The sequence below is a fragment of the Misgurnus anguillicaudatus genome, chromosome 6 (assembly GCF_027580225.2).
Source record: "Misgurnus anguillicaudatus chromosome 6, ASM2758022v2, whole genome shotgun sequence".
Taxonomy (NCBI): Eukaryota; Metazoa; Chordata; class Actinopteri; order Cypriniformes; family Cobitidae; genus Misgurnus; species Misgurnus anguillicaudatus.
In genome coordinates, this window is record NC_073342.2 from 16949867 (window position 1) to 16973814 (window position 23948).

The window sequence follows — 23948 nt, forward strand, 5'->3', positions numbered from 1 at the left end:
AGTTTGTTAACAGAAAAATTGTTTCCAATTACTGTGTCTTTAATTACAGAAAATGTAGCAAAATCTCCTAGATGCGAAGTTCGTCACAACATGTATGTAGCCCGTCATGTGTGTGGTTCCTTTTTTCAAAATATTTGTTCTGCGCGTCTAGAGATCCTGTCTGCATCACGTGTCTTGTCAAAAAAAGTGTCTGCTGCAGACGTGTCTAAGTGTTTATGATAAAGAGATGTTCGCGTTTGCCAGATACTCATATAATCTCAAGTGTAATCAGAGTTTAGTGTTAAGGGAGTGTCTTGCGTGTATTTTGTGAACGTGAGCGTCTCTTTTATCATAAACGGTTTTGATACGTGTGCAGCAGGCACTTATTTTGACAAAACACGTGATGCACATGGTTCACAGGACGCAACAAACACATATTTTGAAAACGCAAGCAACACAAATGACACTCCGTACACTTATTTTGAATTAGCGCCCCTCGGATGAGCAGTCACGAGCTGCCAATGTGATTAGGTAGGTTGTTTAAAGCACCTTAAACTTTCCTTTTTAAAGGGTCTAATGCAACCGGTTTACTTAAATGATTTGAGTTAAGTTAACTGTTAGGTTTTACAGTGAAGGGAACCACCCCAGTGACAGCTTGGGTACATTTTATGATCATTTTTTTCTAACAGTGTACAAATGGCAACAAATCAGTTCATAATTAACCTTAATCTTTTCATGAAAGGATAATAAAGAAGAGTTTATGTTATTATCCAAAATATAAAATATGCTAAGTAATATTACTGTAAAAGAAGAAATGCTAATGTAATCCAAAGAATACATACAGTTCAAATAAGGGCTCAACATCCCAAACAAAAGAGAGGTTTAAAAACTGAAACATGACAACAAAGACCACAATGAAATCCCATTCAGAAATGCCATCGTGTGAGAGTTCACGTCACTTAAGGCGAATTACACCACCATAGCGCATTTGCTTTGTTGTCCGGTGCGACATATTGCTCCAGCAGTGGGAAAAAGCAAAATGTCATACTCTAACTTCTTCTCACCCTTATCCCTGTTTGCTTATCCCTGTGAGAAACCCCACTCCTTTACAATGTACACTTTCATTTTTCACGTTTATTTTTACCCTTTTAAGGCCTGACCAGGGAGAAGCACAAGACGCGTACACACACACACATGCATAGCCGTAGCTTGAAAAGGCAAAAGTTCTTTGCTGTTATGCAAATACAGCAATCTGTAAATGCTGGAGTGAGAGTTATATTTGAATTAAATGAGGCTTGGCCTTTTCATAACACTGAATTGCAAGCCAAAGTCTCAATACAGAATCCCCACGCCAAGGCCATGCATATTATGCATTTGACGAAATGTGAACTGACACAAATACCGTGGCTCACTTTCAATCCGATTACTCGGCTAAACCACATCAATACCAGCCAGCCAACGGGCGCTGGCGTCCCCCATTCAAATGGCCGGCGAACAACCCCGGCTCCTCCTCAGTACACAAGCGCCTTGGCCACGTCTGCTTTGCCCCGTGTTCAACTTATCAGGCATGCTCAATAGAGCCCTTTCGACAAGGTTCTTTCCCCTGCTCTCAGAGTATACGTCTAAAACAAAGCTAAAGATTGTGCTGATGGCCTCATACTCTCCACACCGCCCTAAAGCCCCATACAAGCGTTTAGCTTTAAATAAAGAGCCCTCCCTTCATGGTCTCTGATTTTTTTGTCTCATCTTGAAGCTCATTGAGTGGCTTTTCCAACGTGCTTCTTTATAACCATCAAGATAAATGGCACAGGTTAGCATGACCGAGGGTCATTTTATTTGCAGTAGTGATTGCTTGTTAGCAACAAGCCTTTAATTTAAAGTGGTCTTGACAACCACAAGGATTGTTCCTTTTTTTAAGGCTGCATAGCAACGCTTGGGCTTCCCCAGAACACTATTTAACTAGAGCCATTTACAAGCTTTTTTCAAAACAACCTGCCAGGTGCTGGGGACTCCCTGAAAAGATTCGCTGGAACTGTGAAACTTTTATGAGATTAAAATGAGAATTAAATACATGTAGTCTGAGCTCCCATGACCAATTTCGATTTAATGAGATTTTTATATAAAATTATATATTAAAAAGCTTAATATTAAAATGTATTTAGTTAGCATTATGTCTTTAAGAGAACGAATGATGAAAAAAAATAAAAGTTCCAAGTTAAATATATGTAAAAATTAAATATTTGGAAGATAAACAATATGAATTAATAATGATGTTGAAGAAAAAAAATACTTCTCTTAAATTTTCTTAATCTTAAAATACTGCGTAATTTTTAGAAAGCAGTTTTGTAAGCGATTTTCCAAAAGAAATTAAGTTTTGCTCTTTAACTTTGTTTACTTATCATTTATGGGGCATATCTTAAGCAAAATTTGTGATTGTAAGTGTAACCACTCACCGTTTGATGTATTTATTTGAAGTTGCCGCTCTCATTAAGTGTCATGAAAGTGCTTTTGCGATATTTATTTAGCTGTTATTACTGATGTGATTTTCTCAGTTTTGTAAAAATTAAATAATATTTTTAAAAGTAAAATAAACTAACCCTGGCTTTAAAGTTAAAAAGTTTATTTTATAGGCGATGTCTCGGGTAATGCTGTCTAACAGACAGAACAGGTGTCTGGCGCACATCAAAACGCTTTGTTCCGAGACTTGTATTTGCTCCGTCTGAGTGTCGGCGTTATGTTTAACGCAGAGTTAATATCAATTTAATGCCTGTCAATGCTCCTCTGTATTTTGGCACTTGGTTAATCTCCTCAATGTTCAGCCGTCTTCGGATCTGCAGAAACAGATGCTGGGCCTGAATTAAAGAGGTCCGCTTGAAGGAGCGGCTTAAGGTGTTAAAAGACAGACTGAAATGCAGTTAAAATACTATAGATTTTTTTTATCTTATTAATAATAATAATAATACACTCTAAAAAATATAGGGTTGTTTTTAACCCAGGGCTGGCTGGGTAACTATAGGACAGAACACATTTCTGGGTTAAAATGACCCAAATAATGAGTTGTTTTAACCCAACTGCTGGGTTGTTTCAATAGGGTTGATTAACAATAACCCAGCAGTTGGGTTAAAACAACCCATTATTTGGGTCATTTTAACCCAGAAATGTGTTCTGTCCTATAGTTACCCAGCCCTGGGTTAAATATTTTTTAGAGTGTAATAATAACAACAATTAATAATAAACATATAATGCTATTAATATTTTAATAATATTAAATTAATTATTATTATTATTATTATTAGTCACTTAAGTTGCTATAAATAAATAATGTGAATAATCAAATCAAATCATGTTAATTTTATGCTGCTGAGCTCACCAAATATTGTTAAAAAAATAAATTATCTCCGCACACAATGAGTAAGGCAAACTCGCGCCCGTCAGTGTATGTCTGGAGGAGGGAAGGCATATTTATGTGGATATAATATCTTTGAAATGTGTCTTTAATGGGTTTAATTCAGCGCCCGACCAGCTGCACTCCCTCTATTTGGTAAAGAAAAAACAATCGTGCCCGCCTTGGAAAGCAAGCAGAAATTAGTTTCGGTCACCGAGGCTAAGCTATATTTCCTGCAAACCATCTGCTTGATAGGTACAAAAGAAGGATTTTCAAGTGCAACAGAAAGAATAAAGTGCTTTGAACGTGCAGCAGACCAGATCCTGGTTTTCTGAAGGTGGTGAGGTGTCTTAATACGACCCGGGCGGTGCTAAAAACATACGATGCAAATCTAACGGTCGTATTTTGTAAAAAGGGGGGAATAATTACATGGTAATCTTATGGTTTTGTTTTGGGGTGCTTATAGATTCAATACTTGTTTAAGCAGCATGCAGTAAAAAATAAATAAATAACAAAAGCTTGAGGCGATACCGCTCAAGACAAATTTAGGTACGCCAGTGTGATAAGAAAAGAAAGCATGTAAAAATAGTACACCATCATTTCAGAGCGGTTTTTATAATATAATTAACCAAATATTATTTGGCTATTACAAGTTTCGAGCTATACTTTATAGGAGTATTACAGTTGTCCCAGCATTGCCACTTATCACACACAGCGGTGCCCCCCACAAAGATTTTTCTACTTTTACTAAGATGCTTGCTAAGACTTCTTAAGATGGACTAAGGCGGCTGTTGAACAGATCCCGTTTAAAAAGTTCTAAAATATCGCCTAAAAAGATCCAGTATTACAAATCATTCGTGCAAAGCATCAACGCCTGGCGCATATCATTTCATGGAGAGTTAGTGGCCGTGTCGTCGCTCAGGGCTCACGCGGACTGTGTCTTCACCTCGTCTTTTTTCCCTAAATCAAAGCACACGAGTTGACTCCGCGGAGATAAATGTGAAGGTAGCTGCGGGAGAAAGAATGGTTAGTGGGACAAATCCTGACAGAGTAGCGGTCAAACGCCATTAGTCACAGGTCTTAGCCCACAGGACTCGGGATTCACCTCTTTTGGTGCATCTGACAGAAGAGAGCGTCTGTCCCAATAAACCCCTCCAAGAAGAAATCCTTTTGTTCTCTCTTTTTTCCTTTAATAATATATTTTATCGGTAGGCGTTAGCCATTTTCCTCCTGCGGTTCAGCAGCAATACTTAAAAGGTTGTGCTTTGCCATAGCGCATTAAACCTTATCCACGTGTGGCGCAGCATGTTTTCTGACCCAGCTCCTCTCAAAATTAAATCCCTCTTTTTTGCCATCTGTAACTCACTGGAAGAAATGTGTGTGACCTATAAGTCTAATTCAATCAACCGTGCATCTATCTATCTATCTATCTATCTATCTATCTATCTATCTATCTATCTATCTATCTATCTATCTATCTATCTATCTATCCTAGCCACTCTAAATATAATTTTCAGTGATTTAACTATCCTGCATTGGCCTTTGTGTTTACAATAATGGATAATACAAATTTGGTCAAACTATTTTGCCATTTTATTGTTTAGCGGTGTCATTGACGGTTTTTGTTTATGCTACTTTGTTTTTAAAAACGAATTAAAAATCTACTAACTCATGTACAAATTTAAACGAATTAAAACTGTATCAAAAATCATAATCTGGCTATCCTTTAATGTATATTATTTGTTAAGGTATAGGTTTGCTATTAAGAAAATAAGAATTTTCCCGCATTTCTGCCCGTTCGATGGCGAAACTAAATTGACATTTTATTGAAGTCTTTGTAACGTCAAGACTTTGATGATGCTGATTACTATTTCAATTTTGTATCTCATTTCATTTTTTGTAAAGGGGCTTTACTGTGGTTTACTTGTGAAGTCTAATCCAATCTGAAATCTGTTGTTTTTGTGCTGTCCAATCAGGGCGCACAGATTCCAGAGTAAACGGAACTCACGGGGAGAATTTGGTTGAACTTCATTGTTAGAGCTGTCACCCCAGAAAAGGCTTCTCCAGTGGTCCATTATAAAACCCCTGGAAAAGAGAGGGACGGGCAAGAGCTCCTTCAGTCTGCCCTCTTGGACTCTAACTACACACGACTCTGCAGTGAAATAGTAGCGACACGTGAATTCTTCTCTTTTTTGACGAAAACGGTGCAATGATGTTGCCAAGTATTATTGCGCCGCCTGCTATGTATCCAAACTTTTTGCGGCCCTCGGCCGGTCTTTCCTTACCACCAACTTTACAGTCGGCTTTTACCACTCACTCGAGTTTTCTGGTGGAGGACCTGTTGCGGATCAGCAGACCTGCCACCGTCATGCACAGGAGCATCCCGTCCCCGAGCGCATCTCCTCCGGCTACGGGAGCCACAACTTTGAATAACTCTGCAGTCCACGTCTCCATGTTTACGTCTTTGCCAAAAAGATCAAGCTCGCCATCACTTACCGGCAACGACCCAAATTATTTGAAATTTGGAGTGAATGCGATTCTCGCGTCAACACCACGAAACGGTAAGTTTCTCTGATTTTAGACATAATTATTTCATTCATTATCACAATGCATGCTTAAAATACATTTCTATTTTTATTAATTATGATTATTATTTTATTATTAACGCCCTCTTGACAAAACTGTATGGATCAGAAATGTCATCCATTCTTTAATAATATAATGACACTTCATCTGATTGTGATCCATTTTATTTTGTGTCACAGCCTCGCCGCCACCATCAGTACAGAGCATGAGTGCAAAAACATTTCCCTTCCCTTGTTTTGACGGCTCATTCCACCCATTCATCAGATCAGCATATTTCCCAGGTGGGTCATCTACAGCTACACTATTGCTTGTCTCTGGCAATTTGTATATGTGCCATTTCTTAATTTGGTAAAACTGATGGGTCCTCAGAGCTGCTTCCAATGCTGGAATTTGTCGGACATTGTGGAATCAGTCTCGCTAATTTGATGCCCTATTTAGCAAACGCAGTGACTGCTGACATTTTGCACCGCTTAACCTAATCCACAAATTAGCCGGAATTGTCATGGTCCAAATTTAAGGCGGGTCCACTCTCACAAGCAAACTGTTGGCGTCTCTTCATCGCTGCTTTTCCCACCGAGCCAGTGTACTTAGTTACTGATTGGCAACAATGCTTTCAGCACCATGACCAATTGGTCAGCTCCCTCCGGGCAGCCACACACAAACCCATCGTTGACTTAAGCATGCTGCTGATAGGCATTTACCAGTCATGGACTAATTCCCCTATTAGCTTCTATTCAGTGTTTCAATATTCTCACAAGACCACATAGCGTGTGGGGAGTCGTCACAGGACGTCCCAGCAAAATTTTGGGTTTCACGTAGTAGCATGAAAATTGCTTCATGATATATATACTAGTCTAGTGCTAATTACTGCATTCCCGAGCAATTTCAATTAATCATATAATAATGAAAATGAGAATTGGATTCAAATAATCTAAACTTGATGACCACAGTGTTGGCTTACTTAAATCTATTAAGTATACCCCAAAATAAAACCAATAAAAAGTGGCCTTATTTTGCGTTAAGCTTCATGTCCATCACCCCAATGAATGCGTGCTACAAATAGCCTTTGAAAATGGCTTATAAAACGTTGTGAGGATCGTGCACTCATTCAGGCCAACGATAATAGACTGATTCCTTTCACGGCGGCGTGAATGCGTCAACAAAACAACTTGAGCAGTGTGAATGGCTTTTCGTGTCCATTTAATGAAAATATTTGGGGGCAAACATAGTCCCCCGCCATCAGTATTCTCAAAATGTCCCTGGCATGCCGTTGTGTTTAGTTTTAAAGTGTAAATCTCTTTTGTGGCCGTAATATATGGCTTTAGTGGCCTGTCCTAAGCCTTTTTCAGTCAGTTCATTACTACACAATTACCGTCCACGCTTCATTAGCACCTCTATCTTCCACTGGAGCGCTCTGAATGACTGCTCGCCCTTGTTACCATACCAATGCTTTTGGGAACCGAGCAATGTGCTAATTAGCTTCCTCGTTCCTTATCACTCAAACAGACTAGTTTTATAAACATTAAAGCGCAATATGTACTTCATGTTCATCGTTTGCTACCATATTTTAAGAATTATATTATTATATATCACAGTTTGCATAGTCTAATAGTGAAATTTGCCTCTGTTAATAGTTTCGTCTTCAGCAGTGCCAATTCCCGGAACTTTCACATGGCCGCTGACAGCCAGAGGGAAGCCGAGGAGAGGAATGCTTCGCCGGGCCGTTTTCTCCGACGTGCAGCGGAAAGCTCTGGAAAAGATGTTTCAGAAACAAAAGTACATCAGCAAACCAGACAGAAAGAAACTGGCGACGAAACTCGGCCTCAAAGACTCTCAGGTAAGGTTTGATGTCCATAGGCCTGTTTATATCATTATTCAATGTCTGAAGTAGGCTAAACATGCTCACGTTTTGCTAACTCTCTCGTCAGGTAAAAATTTGGTTCCAGAATCGACGGATGAAATGGCGCAATTGCAAAGAAAGAGAGCTTCTTTCGTCAGGTGGATGCAGGGAACAAACCCTACCGACGAAAATGAACCCCAATCCTGACTTGAGCGATGTCGGGATGAAGTTTGAAAATGACTTGCTGAGAGAAGAAAGCCCGCGCGCGCCATTCTGCGAGTCTCGCGGAGATCACGAGCTCGTCCGCGACGCAGATTTACATTTCACTTCATCTTCCGTCTCGAGCAAGCACTCAGATTTCTCAGATTCAGAAGACGAGGAAATAACTGTATCATGATCACACAAACAAACTTCGTTTAGTTTATGTTTATGCACAGGCCTGGAAAATAACTTTTAAATAATGGTCGTACTTCTCTGACTTCTTGTCACTTGTTGAGGAGAATATTACTGCTGCGTTTTGGCAGCTTGTAAAATATTTCGTACGAATATTTTGAATACCTTTCTTCTTGACTTTAAATTGTTTTTCTATAATCTTAAATGCGTAGAAGGCACATTTCTAACTTAAAAGTTTTATATTATTTTGTATACTGATGTTTTTTGTAAAGATGTATATAGGCCTATATGTGAAAATATTTTTACACATTAAAAATCCATACATTTCATTTGTGTCTTCCTTTTTTTCGCTTGTCAAAGGTTACAATGTAAAATCATATTGCACGTTTGTAGATTTTTTTATTGTCTCGGGGTTTGATTTAAATTATCATGAGGCAAAAGGATATTTAAGTGCACATCAGAGATCTAAAAATAGCCAAACATAACAAACGTTGAACAAAATGTTTCACACATTTCTAAAAAGCATTTCCAACTTCATCAGGCAATATATTAAAATCAAGAAAATATTTAAATATATTTTAAGAAATATTTAACCTCCTAAGATCAAATTGTTTCTTGTTTGCATCATAATACTTAATTCTGTGTAACTGGAACCTGTTGTACACAAACGTGAACAATTACACTGCTTCATGTTCAAAGAAAAGTATTTGGTTAATAGCCTATATTTATTGGTTCTTAACCCCAAAATAGCTGTTAGAAATCTGAAAAAAAAAAAATACAAACCAAAACTCGGGTCTTAAGAGGTTAAGGAACGTGTAAACATTTAATATATCATAAAAGTAGTGAAGGTCAACTTCTGAATTTCAATTTCCTAACTTTTTTAAATGTCCATGGTTTGCCATGAATAAATGACAGCAACTGATAGTTGAATATGAAAATTGTTTATTTTAGAAAGTGTCAAATGGGAGCACTAAAATTTAGAATAAACCAACTGAACAGATAATAACAACTTTAAAAACTTTATCTTAAAGACTACAGTAAAAGCCACTTGAGGCAAAATATTTACAAAAATATAGTACAACTGAAAATATACAAAAACAAAATTCCTAAACTCAACACCAGCTCAACTATTTCCATCTGGGATTGCCTCATTTCATTATATTAACATAAACCTTCTCACATGTTTATGGACTAAATCTTGGCAGTATAGACACAACAAAATAATCTTTCTGTGCTTCAACAAATAAAAGAGCAAAATAAAAGACAAAAATAGACATTTTGCAAAGGGTCTTATACTAAAATATGTTCTAGAAACTTACAAAAAAATCAAATGAGCGAAAGCATAAAAACATTTCATTTTCTGCTTAAAATAACATGCAGTCATCCAAATAAATTTACCCCCAGTAATCTATTTGGACCTCATGCAAATGTGTCATGTTAATGCTCCTGAGGGGGCCACTAGACACGCCAACTCTCAATTCAGAGTAAAGCACATCACACGCACCCATGGGCCAGACTTTTTTTTGAATACATGTATAACTACCCCCAAAGATATTCATTATGTATAGCCTTCAATGATATGCACAATAGAAAGGCATTACTAAGTATTTTGGATAAACCCTTACTCTTACATAGAGGACTCTCACATTTAATGCACTTGTCCTTGAGCTGTAGAATTACAATTATTTGGAATCTACAAAAATCACAGTTTCGTCTTTAAGTCTTGATTTCAACACGAATGCAAATGTAATAACCAGTGGTTGTTGTTATTTTTTTGCAAAAATGAAAATGCAAGTTCGTACAAAAGTGCTACCACTGTTAATATTAATGACATTTTATGATATACCACCTTTTTTAAATAGGATATTTAGATACCCTCTATACATTTTTAAAGTACCAAAAACTAAAAGAAACTACTGTAATATTTAGTTTTTTGTAAAACTTAGTGTTGCTAGAGGTTAAATGTCTGTGATATTTATTTATTCATATTGTTTGGTAGTATTTGCCAACGGGAACATCATGAGAAATGTTAAATATTCTTTGAATGTAACAACATTGCATAGAGATGAACAGCTCTCTTGATAACTCATATTCGTGACGCTGCATAAAAAGAGGCACAAAAGATTCTCTGGACACACAATGAGATAACTTTCCAGAAAATCTTATTATCTTTGATATTTTTACTACTTTCCCAACCAACCCATTATGTTACTATATCATTAAGTTATTAACACATGCTCTGTTGTTGCCAAAAAGCAACTACAATATAGTTAATATTATATCACATCAAAGACAGTGCACCATTTAATACCTATAGGGGTGGTTTCCCAGACAGGCCTTATCCTATTCCAAGATTAGGATTATGCTTGTTTGATCTGCCCTAATTGAAAAGCATTTGCACTGATGTATCTTAACATATATCAGTGCCATTGTTTTATCTCAAGATCCACACCAGTATTTTTTGTGTAAGCTATGTTTGTAAAAAACTACCTAAATGTCCTAATATAACTAACTAGTCCTGGATTAATCTAAAACCTGTCCGGGAACCAGGGGCGTAGCCACGAGGGGGCCTGGGTGGGCCTTGGCCCCCTCATTTACATGTCCGCCCCCCTCAGATTTCCAATTGCTTAAGATAAAATAAGAAAATGTTGATTTCTTAGTCTGATTGATAAATTGACCAATCAAAATGCTGCGCGGTAAAATGCAGCTATTTTCTAACTATATATATGTGAGTTGCCCCGTCATTTTAAGGAAGGACCCCCCAAAAATAAAATTGTGGCTACGCCCCTGCAGGGAACTGCCCCATAACGTCATTGCATTGTTTGCATTTGTATAAAGTTACAAATCTGTATCCCAAAAGTCAGGTAGCACCTCTCAGCACATCACAATAGTTGTATTTCTATAAAGGCATTGTTATAAAGCACCAATAAAGTTCACTAGTGCATTAAAGTCACCCATGAGATCCAGTTTATAAAGTTCAGTATTAGATTAATTCAGTAATGAGAATATAAAATAAGCAAATGCTGCTTGCAACAAGGAGGTGCATGAGAGGTCATTAGAAGTATAATGCATATAGTTATAGTATACTGCCATCTACAGTCCATTTCAGAAAATGAAAAGACCCTTACATGTGCTCTGTCTGATGTTTATACAAGAAGTCAAATACAAAACTGATTCTCTATCATCAGATTTTCATTCCAGTGGATGTGCAATCCGGGTTTGTGTACCGTAAATGAATAATGATTTTTTTCAGGGTTACCAGCACCTTGAATTTCATGAACGTTCAGGGTTACCAGCACCCTGTAATTATATTCAAAAATCTAACATAAAAAAAGAGAGTCCTGGTCCCTAGTGTAGCTGAGCTTGTACAGCAAGGTGCAAGCAACACCCAAGGTCAAGGGTTAGTGAACACACATACTGATAAATGTACGCATTGAATTCACTTTAAGTGTTTGCTGAATGCATAAATGCAAATGTTATTATAGTTCACAGTGTCGATTCTAACGAAGAGTCCAACATATCATCTTGGTGGCTATTGCTTGTTGAATCACTGTCATAGCTCTCTGTGCCTGTGCAGTGGGCCGTCTCCTTCAGTCTCATTAACATATTCATCTATGATCAAAAAAAGAGGTTATAAAACGGTAAATATCATTTTTAATCATGCAAAAATATATACACGTCTTAATATCATTTGGGATTTTATATCGTACCAAAGGATCTTCCTCTGATTTACTCTGAGCTGGCTGTTTGCCCGGGCTGCCCTCTTGTGAAAGAGAGAAGCCATCGAACCCGACGTCTTCTGGCCGGAGTCGCAGCAACGAATGCCATTCGTGCTGCTGCGGGCTGGACGCCCAGGGAAAACTTTCCATCACCCATTTAGCCGGGTCTTCCCATGCTGCCTTACGCCCATACATCTGCAGAAATCAAAGGGGAAGAGTTTAATCGAAGTGCATTTTTTTCCCCATTTAGGGTGTCTCTAAAATTGCAGCATATAAAAAGGTGGCCATACATGTAAGCCTTCTCGGACCGCCTCTAGCATGTAGGGAATGATGGAGTAGTTCCACAGGTCAGTAAACCACACCCTTGAACCTTCAACATCCATCGGACAGGAGAGAAAAAGGCGAGGCCCTGTGTAATAAAATACATTATTAACCCAAATGTATTTGGGATTATTAAATAGTTCAATTTTAAATATAATATGCTGTTCTCATAAGAACATAAGGTTGTGACGTACCAATTGTGACATCAGAAGAACTGTGTGTTTCCAGGAAGCGGTTGAGATGATGCCAAACAGACGGGATCCACTCGATAATTTTCACCAGCTCTCCGTTCCTCACGCGGCTGCTGATCTCTGTCTCCAGAAGCTTCCGGCGCAGGAATCGACCCAGAAATCCCTTCACTGGCTCAGTATGATTGGCACATAAAACCCATCTGAAACATGGACCAAATGTAAGACTGCTTACAAAATGTTAAATGCTCACTTATTTGTAAGTCGCTTGGATAAAAGCATCTGCTAAATAAATAAATGCAAATGTAAGGCCAGTTTTATCCACTAGGGGGCCCATCAAGTGTCCCATTAAAGCAATGGGCATACATTTATCCATTTGACAGATGCTTTTATTAGGGTGGCAGCCGGTGACTTCTTTTTGAAGTTGGTCACAACATGTATGTAGCTCGTCATGTGTGTGGTTCTTCATTTCAAAATATGTGTTCGACACGTCGAATGAACCTGCATAACGTGTCTTGTCAAAATAAGTGCCTGCTGCACACGCATCCAAAGGGTTTATGACAAAAAAGGCGCTCGCGTTTGCCAGATACTCGCATAATCTCATGCGTAATCAGAGTTTACTGTTAAGTGAGTGTCTTGCGTGTATCTTGTGAACGTGAGCGTCTCTTTTATCATAAACGGTTTTGACGCGTGTGCAGCAGGCACTTATTTCGACAAAACACACATGGTTCACATGACGCAACAAACACATATTTTGAAAACACGAGCAACACGCATGACACTCCGAACACATTTTAAATTTGCGCACCTGCATTTAAGCTATGCATTTTATCGCACCCATAACCTCCAGCTTACACTATGACATAAATGTTTTGTTTAATTCGCTAAATGGTTTAATATGGCACATAAACAACATGCATATGGGTCCAAATGCTTTACAGATTCAAACCATAAGATGAATAAAATGGTACCTGAAGTTTTGATGAAGCTGTAGGTTTGGAGTAGGTGAAGGGGTTTGATTCATGGTTCCTATGATGTATGGACTGTGAGAAAATTATTTAATTATTTTTTAATGTTATAGTTACCATGAAAAGCAAGGAATAAAAGCAAAATGGCAGATATATGGGGATGTAAATAAATGAGATAAGTTTGCTCACCACTGATGATGCTTGCAGTGCAGCAGGTCATTGAAAATCTCTCCTAAGGAAGCGACGTGGTGCAGGTTGTCTAGGATGAGCACCACAGGCACGTCTACAAGCTGTCCACTGTTTTTACACTGCTCAGCCAGATTGGACAAGTACTGCTTCAGCTCCTAGATTAAAAAAATAAACTTTATTTCTTGTTACTGGAAACTTATTATTATAAATTTGGTCACAGGTTTGTATTTGTTATTGTAAGCTAATAACATAACAGAAATCAATAAACAATACTTCTTAAGCATTTAATAATCTTATTTTATGTTACTTTCAGCATTTACTAATATATATTTTTTTCAAATCAATGCACAATGAACTAACTTAACCAACTGTATTGGTTGAGGAGTTTAGATGCAAAACGCTATAAAGGCGTCTGACGTGTTTTCCTGTAAATGAGCATTTTTTTCTCAGACTTTTATGTTTAGGTTCAGTCATTTCACTTTAATGTCAATGTAAAGGTTATTAGTCAGTAATTATAACAGCGTTCAGCGAATTTGTAAATGGCTTGAGGTGGGGATAAAGCAGATTTAAAGCGAATGTATTTGATGAACGTATAATATGTGCAGAGAGCATTTAGTTAATATCATAATCGCATTTTTGAACAAGGTGGCGTTCAGCATCTTTTTGGCATTCAATCTGATTGTAAAGTGTAACCTGTGCTAAACTAAATATATTGGATACTTTAAAATGATGCTAAGCAATTAAACCCTGCTGATTTTGTTTTTTGTGTTTGACATTATCATGTTAACTGTTTCCCCCAATTAAGAGAAAACACTTCCCTGCCAATGATTAGTCCATATTGCAGCTTATATCCACTAGGTGGCAATCTTAACCAACATATAAAATTCAGCTTTTTGCTCAAAATTTGGTATTTTTTAAGAAACCTACCCATATTTGAGAGGTGATAAAAGAGAACAGATAAAGACTGGATAAATTTTTTTTTGTTTGAAAGCAGAGGGTCTGTTCTTTCATTTGATATATTGTATGTTTATATATTTAACCTCCTAAGACCTGTGGTGTGTCCACATACGTGGACATCACATTTTTTGTTGTTTGCACCATAATACTTAAAGGATTAGTCCACTTTCTTGAGAAAAAAAAAAGTTAATTAACTCACCACCATGTCATCCAAAATGTTGATGTCTTTCTTTGTTCAGTTGAGAAGAAATTATGTTTTTGAGGAAAACATTCCAGGATTTTTCTCATTTTAATGGACTTTAATGGACCCCAACACTTAAAAGTTTTAATGCAGTTTAAAATTGCAGTCAAAGGACTATAAACAATCTTAAACGAAGCATAAGGGTCTTATCTAGCGAAACGATTGCCATTTTTGGCAATAAAAATATGCACTTTTAAACCACAACTTCTCGTGCCAGTGCGACCGTGAAAAAGGTCACGTGTTACATATATGAAACGCACATTTTCGGACCATTTTAAACAATAAACTGACACAAAGACATGAATTAGTATCATTCAACATACATCAACGTTGGAACGGTCCTCTTTCTCCACACTTGTAAACACTGGGGCGTAGTTTCGCATACGTCATTCGTGACCTCTTGACGTCATGACGTATTACGTGAGGTTGCACTGGTGCGTCACACAACCGGAGGAAGACAAGAAGCTGTGGTTTAAAAGTGCATACTTTTCACTTTTCCCGCCAAAAATGACAATCGTTTCGCTAGACAAGACCCTCACGCCTCGCCCGGGACCGTCCAGAGTCCCCCGAAACCGCAACTTTTCACTGCATTAAAACTGTTAAGTGTTGGGGTCCATTAAAATGAGAAAAATCCTGGATCTTCTTCCGCAAAAAACACAATTTCTTCTCGACTGAACAAAGAAAGACACCAACATTTTGGATGACATGGTGGTGAGTAAATTATCTGTTTTTTTTTTTTTTTAAGAAAATAGATTAATCCTTTAATTCTGCGTAACTGGAACCTGTTGTACACAAACATGGACATTTACACTGCTTCATGTTCAAAGAAAAATATTTGGTTATTTTATTTATTGGTTCTTCCTAACCCCAAAATAGCTGGAAGAAACAAACAAAGCTTGGGAGGTTAAAGAAGAAAATGAAAGGCATTAAATGTTTGTGAAAACTCATAAAACTGCTGGGGTTGGCTGGCAACTTTTTTTTAAAAAAACGCTGGTGGGGAAAGAGTTAAACATTTCTTTTTACTTTAACGGCACGAGGTATACCCACTTCTAAATTCTAAACACTGATTAATAATATTAATTGTCCTAACGCTGAGAAGTCAAGCAGAAAAAGTGAGAACACTGGCCCATTTTGGAGTGACATGTAAAAACTATAGTCCTGCATATTTAGTTCACTGTTTATAACACAGGGCATTCAACCTAAGTTGGGCTGCTTAAAAAAAATTAAGATCATAAATTAAGACTATAACCACTTCTCCGGGCAACACTACACCACTTGTTTTAAAACGTAATAGATCATTTACTTCAAAGTAGCTCAGTGGTTCAACTGACCTTAGTAGTTTTGTTATCAACATTGAAGGTGGTAATAGCTTGATGTTGTAGTTGCTTTCCCTCTTTTAGCACCATGTACTCGGCCAGTCTGCTGGCCAGAAAGCTCTTTCCTGTTCCCGAGGGTCCTGAGAAGATGATACGTCTGTGCTCCTCAAGCTGAGATATGTATCGCTGCAGAACGGGCTTTGGAACGAGCGTCTCAAACGCCAAACTGTCCTGACTGTCGAGGGAGTCTGCAAATGGGAACAGTCGCTTTCAGACAATTGCTGCGGCACTTTCGCACAATACCATATCAATTTCTATTTAAAGGAACAGTTGGTACAAAAGCATCAGACGGTACCTTTCAACTTAACAGTGATGGTATCACTTTCTCCCACAAGATAACCACACGGCAAGAGCTCCGGTGTATCGGCATCACTAGTGCGATGAATGTCTCCAATGCTATATCCTAACACACTGTCAGTGTTCAAACCCAGCTGAGTCACAGGATCCACACACATTATGTATTCCTATGAAGTCCAATACAACACAATAATTATTATTATTATTATATAAAATAACAGCTCAGTAGTAAACGTAAAACGCAAGGTGTTTGTACCTTAAAGAGGCGCCTGACTACACCATCAAGAACGTCCCATTTGGTTTTCCCACTGACACCAATGCAGCCCAACAGGAACTGGCAAGGTCTGCATTCCTGTAAAAACAGTACAGAGATGTTTTCATATCCACAACAGGAATATGACCACATGAGGATTTTAACAACTCTCAAGTCGTACCTCTTTCCACCGAGCGTCTTTCTCCAGGCTAACCACAACTTTTACATGCTGTCCCTCTTTCCAGGACGTACCATCTCCGCTGTCCTCCAACAACATATCTATAAAAGCCACAATATATACGAATGAGGCTTAATAATCAGGTTTGCAGAGAAGAGTGAAGAGAAGTCATTCATATCCAGGCTGGTGGATTCTGTAAGGCTCAGTTGAGAAGATAAACCAACAGATGATGGAGAGATGGACACCTGAGATGGAGCTCGGCTACTGCTGCCCCGGCTCTCCAACTTCAACTGGTCATTCTCCACTTTTAGCCTTTCGATCTCAATCTGTTAGTGTAAAATGACATTAAGTAAACCACAATCATTCTTAATAAACCTAAAAAAAAAATTTGTGGTAAGATGCTTACCTGCATGCGGTTCATGGACTCTCGCAGCTGGTCCAGCTGGTGGGCGGAGCTAAGAGCCTCCAACCTGATGTCGGTCAGTTTCATCTCTTTATCTCGCAGTTCACTGCGTAACTGCATGACTGTTTCCGCATCGCTGTCCATGCACTCGGAGATCCTGTAACATGGTTGCCATATTGAAGCACAAAAGGAGAATAAATGATTGGTTTGCAACAATACTAAAATACTTTTTAGTCTTAGTTCAGTGCTTTAGATTGAAAAAAAATCATATAATAGTTAGTTGTGCATGTGAGTTGTCCATTAATTATCTGTGGAAGTAAAATCAGTCAGATAAATAATTATTTACCAATCAAGGCACACGGTTTAAACCGGTTACGTGGTATTGGCTATGTTGATGTGTTGTAGTCATTGGTTGAAAGTCTGCTCTTATATTGGGATTTGATCATCAGAGATTAAAGAATAATGATAAAGTAGGGTTTGCTTTCGTCTATTTTACCGTGCCAGAGAGGCAGACCTCATGGACCGGCTGCTACTGCCCCAGCCGTGCCCATACGCAGGCAGAGAGGACAGCTGAGGACTATGAAAACACATATGTGAACCGGGAGAATAACAAATGCATAAAATGCTTTATCTAAAAGTGCCATCACAATAGAGACGTCATAACCTGAAAACCACGCCCACCGGGGGAAAGCAATCCAACCGTCTCCATTGACTTTGTATTGCGAGAGGCCGCCTCCTTGTCATTTCTGGCTTATAACAAAAAACTAAATAATGCCTAAAAGCTGCTGTGTGACAAGATGTACAGCTAACAAGCCAAAGAACACAGAAATACGTATTTATAAGCTGTCGAGTCGTAAAACCCAGCCTTTAAGGAGAATAAAGTGGATCGCCGACTACGTTTCCCTCTAGTGGACGCAGTTTTAATAATAGTAGTACTATGAAAAGTTGCCTGTATCCATTTCTGTGTCTTTAAACGCTTGTTTTTTGAAGTCAACAGCTTATAAAAACGTATTTTTTTTTTTTTTTTTGGATTGTTAGATGTACACCTTGTCACACAGCAGCTTTTAGGTATTATTCTGTTTTTAGGTTTAATCTGTAAATAAGTTTTTATAAGCTGTCGACCCCAAAAAATGAGTGTTTAAAGACACAAAAATGGATACAGGCAACTTTTCATAGTACTACTATTATTAAAACTGCGTCCACTAGAGGGAAACGTAGTCGGCGATCCACTTTATTCTCCTTAAAGGCTGGGTTTTACGGCTCGACAGCTTATAAAAACTTATTTCTGGGTTCTTTGGCTTGTTAGCTGTACATATTGTCACACAGCAGCTTTTGGGCATTATTCAGTTTTTGTTATAAGCCAGAAATGACAAGGAGGCCGGTTCTTGCAATACAAAGTCAATGGAGACGGTTGGATTGCGTTCCCCCCCGGTGGGCGTGGTTTTTTTTAATTTGCATAACTGCGCTCTGTCTCTATAAGAGTTACTTGGTAACAGCAGATATAGTAGTTTGGTGAGAGTAAAACAAACACTATTGTTTATAACGAGTTATATTTAAAGTCCACCTAGCGCTAGACTAAATCACACTGTAAATGGTGCATGTCGATTATAAATCCATCCTCTCTTCCGAGACAAAGCTCAAAACATTTCCACAATATTAAATGCTTAGTAGACTCCTGGTTAAAAATGTGCTGTTTGACCCAAGCCAAGGTCAGCTTAAAATTTTCTGGGTTTTGGATGTGTCCCTATCAAACTTCCTTGGTCAACAAGCTTTACCAGAAAGATCATGCTGGCAGACCAACTGGCCTGGACCTAAAACAAATTCTTGGTTGTTTTTTCAGCAGGGCTTGTTGGTACCAGCAAAACCTCTGGCTAAACTTACATGTAAAACAGGTGTTTAGGAGAGAGCGGACATGGGAAAGACTTACAGGGAGCTGGAGTGAGAGTTGCGTATCATGGGTGAGGAGGCCATCGAGCCGTTATAAGGGAGTTTAGGCGAAGATGGCAGAGAAGAGTCGGCCATTTCCTCGATGTCCGAGTGAGAAGACGCAGATTTGGGAGACTTTTTCTTCCCGAATGCCTGTTTAAAGGAGCTTCGTAGCTGTGAAGAAAACAAAGTGTAACTAAGTAACCATCTTGCTTTGATATGCACCAGGAAAGTTGACATAATTATCTTCACAAGATATTAACTCTTTCACCGCCAGCATTTTTCATGATTTTCACAAAAGTTGAATGCCTCCCAGAAAATGCTCTTCTTTAAATATATAAACATACAATATATTAAATGAAAGAACAAAAAAGTTTCATTCTACCTTCATCAGTTCTCTTTTTATCACCTCTCAAATGTATTTATTTTTTATTTTATTTATTCATTTAGCTGACGCCAGTGCTTTAAGTGGCCCAAAAGAGGTGCCGGTACTCTATTTTTTTTTTGCTGACTCGACTCCTATATTGAAGGGGTTTATATTTAGCAGTCAACAGACGACCTTGTAAAAAATAATTAATCCTTTTATAAATTTGTGGATTTGCTTGAGCTAGAAATAGCTACTGAACATAAATAAAATGTGCAAAAGGATTTTGAAAAAAATACCATTAGAAAGAGCTACTGTAGAAAGAGTTTTTGAACATAAATAAAATGTGCAAAAGGTAGATATGTGAGTAAAATTTTCAGCATGGTTAAATGCTAAAACTAGTGGTTCAGATAGAAAAAGCTTGAAAAAAAACTTTAAAATGACACCAAGACCATGTTTATGGGGTCAAGAATAACAGAATACTGGCCATTTGAAACTCTGATTAAAGTCATTTATTTTGTCCCATTGTTTTCCATTTTGCGGGTGGTAAAACTACTGTCCACGTCGTTTAAATTAATTGAAATTTCGTTTACTTTTAGTTTAGCAATTAAACTAAATGTATATTACAATTTCAAGAGTGTTTTCTGCACATCGCCTGAGAAAATCCGAAGTTGCGTCGAGGGGAACCAAACTGAAAGCCGCGACAGCGGAGATTATCACGTACCTACAAGGCTTGCGTCTGACCTGCAGCAATATCATTCTGGCTTGGTGGGATGTCAGCGAGTCCTCTGATTCTGACGGCGTTCTTTTACTACTCAGAGTCTAAAACAAGGAGGGCATATATTACGTGTTCATTGTATTTTCATTTTAACCGAGCAGCTATGGTTGCGCGTTTCACACACAAACACACACCTCTCCAGAGCACGTTGACACTGACTGAAGGACGCATGCGCTTTTAACTTGTAAACGCAAGGGTGTATGGGTAATGTAGTCTCTGCTCTCGGTGGAACGAATTAGGAAGCGTACATTAAGGGCGCTCTGAAAAGCGGAGCGCAGCCAAATGATTAAATTAAACCTCTGATTTTTAAACAGATGAGCGTTCCGGTACGCTAAAAGCACGTTCTGGGCGCACGTAGAGGTGGTGGTACGCTCAAGAGCTATTTTTAGAAGTGGCGGTACTGCGTACCGGGGCGTTCCGGCCCACTTAAAGCACTGGCTGACGCTTTTATCCAAAGCGACTTACAATTGCTCTATATGTCAGAGGTCGCACGTCTCTGAAGCAACTAGGGATTAAGTGTCTTGCTCAGGGACACAATGGTGTGTCACAGTGGATTCAAACCCGGGTCTCTCACACCAAAGGCGTGTGTCTTATCCACTGCGCCATCACACCCTAATATGGGTAGGTTTCTTCAAAAACACCAAATTTTAAGCAAAAAGCTGAGATAATTCCATATTTGAAAATGACTTTTATCAGAAATCAGATTCAGAGCGATCCTCAAAACCTAGGGTGATACTTCTGGGTTTTATAAGGTGCGGAAGTGCACCACCTGGTGGATAATAGCGGTATTGCAGATTGAGATAACTTCAATGGCGGGGAATGGCAGGGAAAGAGTTAAAGACTCATAGTTTTGCTTTGTACGCCGTCTTTCCACTGTACATGACATTCGGACACCACTGTCGGAGTTCGCCCCCTAGTGGCAGTGGTAATGAAATTTCAATTTAATGGTAAAATCTGTGCCAACATTGGAGAGAAATGAATGCAAATGAATAAAACAATAAACAGCTATGCATATATGACAAAGACCGACAATATTTGGGTAAAAACAGATGGAGACAAGATTAAAAATAATAACGTATAAATATTAAATTCGTAATTTTTTGCTTATCGGTAATCAATTGTTATTAAAGGATTCAAGTGTTAATAAACTGAAACATAAAAGGACTAATCATTTTCACATCGCACCTTATGTATTGACTGAAATATATAATTTCCGGTTGGTTTGTTGCATGCGGTGTAGTCGCACAATTTCAGTTTTTGTAACGCATCCAAAGCTCAAATCTGATCCGAAAATTACGCATCCGCAGGTGGTTGGCACCCCATGCAGCCCCTTTGCGACTCTCTCCATAGGGAATTAACGACTTCCGGTTTATCTGAGGTCTTTTGCTGTGTACAGTGGAAAGGCGGCTTTAGTCTATATGTGTTTGTGTTAAGGCCATAGGCTAGTGTAACTTTTGTTCATATACTGTATATACTCTTAAAAATAAAGGTGCTACATGATGCCATAAAATAAATATTTTTGACTTTATTGTTTCAATTAAGAACCTTTTACATCCAAAGAAAAGTGAACAAACTTTCTTCAGACTACAGTACGGTAAAAAAAATGGTTGGTTTAGGAACCTTCGACTGAAGTTCTGGGGAACCAAACATTGTTTGCACCACTGCTTTGATGAATTTTTGTAGCACCTTAATTTTTAGGCTGAAATGAAAGAAATATGCATGAAGAATTGACTTTTTTTTGAAAAAAGAAAGATAGAAATGCTAATGACTCGTCATGCACTACACAACTGTATGATCTCAATGTTAGCATATTTACGTGATCTTTGAAATTAAATATGAAATAACAGCACTATTTTTTCATATCTTACCTCAGATACCTGTACCATGACATGAAAGCGTAAGGAAAAATAAAATATAAAAATTTCAGCACACCATTATCAGCTAAAATTCAAAAACTCTTATTGTAAGTAGAGTTCACGTTAGAATATAATCTAAAATGTCTAAAGATTTTGAAAGGACACAGCAAGCCAACAGCTAAATACAATAAAGGGATCAATATAATCTAGTAGTAGTATGTTCTGGTTAGTGTAAATGTGCTGATAGCATGAGGGAATTTACTCATCTACTAAATGACCCACAGCAGCGTCACATGATCTACATCCTAGTGACCGTCAACATAATAGGCCAAGACCAAAACACCAACACTACAACGTCAAGGTTAGCGTAGTACATATTTATCCTGCGTTTTCCCTCCAACACACGACACAGTCTGAGCGCGGGAGGACAAATAAATTCATAGATCGTTAAATGAACAAACAAACATCTATGGTCAACAAACACCAACTCTTGAATCACACACTATTCACTGCATTTGACAAGCATGTATTATGAGCTTTATCAAATTTGATTATTTTGGTTTTTATGTTTGTCACATGCAGAAAGTTAACACTAAGTTGGTAACAAAATAACACATTTTCTATAATGAGGTATTCACCTTTCCTCCTGCACATGGAGACTGATGACATCAACAAATGAAAAAGAAACATCAATATTGTCAAGTTTTAAATGGTTTGACTTACTGGTAGCACTAATCTGAATACAGATTATAAAAGTAAGGGCAGCACAATTATTCGAAAAACGAATCGGGATTACAAATACGGGTGAGACAATTACACAATCGCCAAAAGTCTCAATTACAGCTGTCCATCTGTGCTTATTTCTGTGCGTTTCGCCAGTATGTTTAAATTCAGAATCAGAGATTTTTTACTACTACTAGAGATTTTTTACGTTTTGGATTTTTTACTAACAACATAAATCCCATAATTATTTGTGATTTATATTTAATTATATTATTTAGTTTCAGATGTTTTGAATTTACCATGTAGCTGCTTGACAGAAAGTTATGAAACATTTCAAAACGTCAATGTAAAATCTATTAACTCCACAATAATAACCGCAATTACAATATCAAGGTACATAATCATCGTAAAAGTAACTCAACTCTGCTGGACAATTTCAACTTAACAATCCAAACCAGAAGAATGAAATGGCCCCAAAAAGTGCAAAATAACCACTTTGTATTATAATTTGTGACAGCTATTACTGTTTTAAATGATGTGCAACACATACAGTGGCAAAAAAAGTATGTGAACCCCTAGGAATGAACTGGTTTTCTACAGTGATTTGCCATAAAATGTTATCTGATCCTCTTCTAGGTCACAACAATAAACAAACACGATGTGCATAGGCTCACAAGACATAATGGTTCCAGTTTCTTGTGTCTTTTTTGGAAACACCCATTGGGCATTCGCTGTGATGGAGGAAAGTGTAGGTGAGCCCATGGACTAATTACTTTATTGAAAGCTTATTTTGTCAGAAGCTGGAAAACTGGAGTCCAATTAATAAAATGAGTTTAAATGTGTGGTTTAGTGCAACTTTGGTTGATATTAAGACACTCACACATTTTAAGATTGCTGTCCTTAAGGGCGCACTCACATTATCCAAACCAAACCAAACCATGCCCCAGCGCGATTGTCACCCCTCCCTTCTCCCCCATGGTGCACGCACTCACACTGTACTTTTTATCGATCCGAGTCCGGGCGCGCTT

At 38.0% G+C, this 23948-nt stretch overlaps 2 protein-coding genes and 1 long non-coding RNA gene across 7 annotated transcripts in view; 1 reads left to right on the top strand and 2 right to left on the bottom strand.

Moving 5' to 3' along the window:
* The first annotated feature begins 5045 nt into the window (after window positions 1-5045).
* dbx1b (developing brain homeobox 1b) lies at window positions 5046-8458 on the top strand. Of its 2 annotated transcripts, none has more exons than XM_055193259.2 (4): window positions 5046-5925; window positions 6130-6231; window positions 7597-7787; window positions 7879-8458. In XM_055193259.2, exons 1-4 carry the CDS (start codon window positions 5574-5576, stop codon window positions 8185-8187), a joined length of 954 nt encoding a protein of 317 aa, XP_055049234.2. In that variant the 5' UTR covers window positions 5046-5573; the 3' UTR covers window positions 8188-8458. The 2 variants fall into 2 exon arrangements, with proteins under 2 accessions (XP_055049234.2, XP_055049233.2); XM_055193258.2 differs by having other exon boundaries at window positions 5159-5925; window positions 7585-7787.
* LOC129434326 (uncharacterized) lies at window positions 7132-7997 on the bottom strand. The gene is made up of 2 exons (XR_008640715.2): window positions 7857-7997; window positions 7132-7700 (listed from the first exon to the last, which is right to left on the bottom strand). It is a non-coding gene; the product is annotated as an uncharacterized lncRNA (long non-coding RNA).
* Window positions 8459-9108: 650 nt separating the features above from the next.
* nav2b (neuron navigator 2b) overlaps window positions 9109-23948 on the bottom strand; it is a 118501-nt gene continuing 103661 nt past the window's right edge. For 3 of the 4 annotated variants that reach the window (XM_073868596.1, XM_073868593.1, XM_073868594.1), the window contains 14 exons: window positions 19201-19373; window positions 17770-17850; window positions 17277-17430; window positions 17044-17196; window positions 16874-16966; window positions 16696-16791; window positions 16438-16606; window positions 16098-16330; window positions 13569-13723; window positions 13383-13454; window positions 12418-12614; window positions 12193-12311; window positions 11894-12097; window positions 9109-11795 (listed from right to left, as the gene is read on the bottom strand). In XM_073868596.1, coding sequence (XP_073724697.1) covers window positions 11670-11795; window positions 11894-12097; window positions 12193-12311; window positions 12418-12614; window positions 13383-13454; window positions 13569-13723; window positions 16098-16330; window positions 16438-16606; window positions 16696-16791; window positions 16874-16966; window positions 17044-17196; window positions 17277-17430; window positions 17770-17850; window positions 19201-19373 — 2025 coding nt within the window. In that variant the 3' untranslated portion in view covers window positions 9109-11669. The remainder of the gene's footprint in view (window positions 11796-11893; window positions 12098-12192; window positions 12312-12417; window positions 12615-13382; window positions 13455-13568; window positions 13724-16097; window positions 16331-16437; window positions 16607-16695; window positions 16792-16873; window positions 16967-17043; window positions 17197-17276; window positions 17431-17769; window positions 17851-19200; window positions 19374-23948) is intronic. The other variant, XM_073868595.1, reaches the window with a different exon arrangement.

Excerpts from the sequence above, each read along its gene's own strand:
- dbx1b (XM_055193258.2), top strand. The coding sequence starts at position 5,574 with ATGATGTTGCCAAGTATTATTGCGCCGCCTGCTATGTATCCAAACTTT. Across the intron at positions 6,232-7,584 it reads CAGATCAGCATATTTCCCAG|TTTCGTCTTCAGCAGTGCCA; the intron begins GTGGGTCATCTA and ends CTCTGTTAATAG. Across the intron at positions 7,788-7,878 it reads TCGGCCTCAAAGACTCTCAG|GTAAAAATTTGGTTCCAGAA; the intron begins GTAAGGTTTGAT and ends CTCTCTCGTCAG.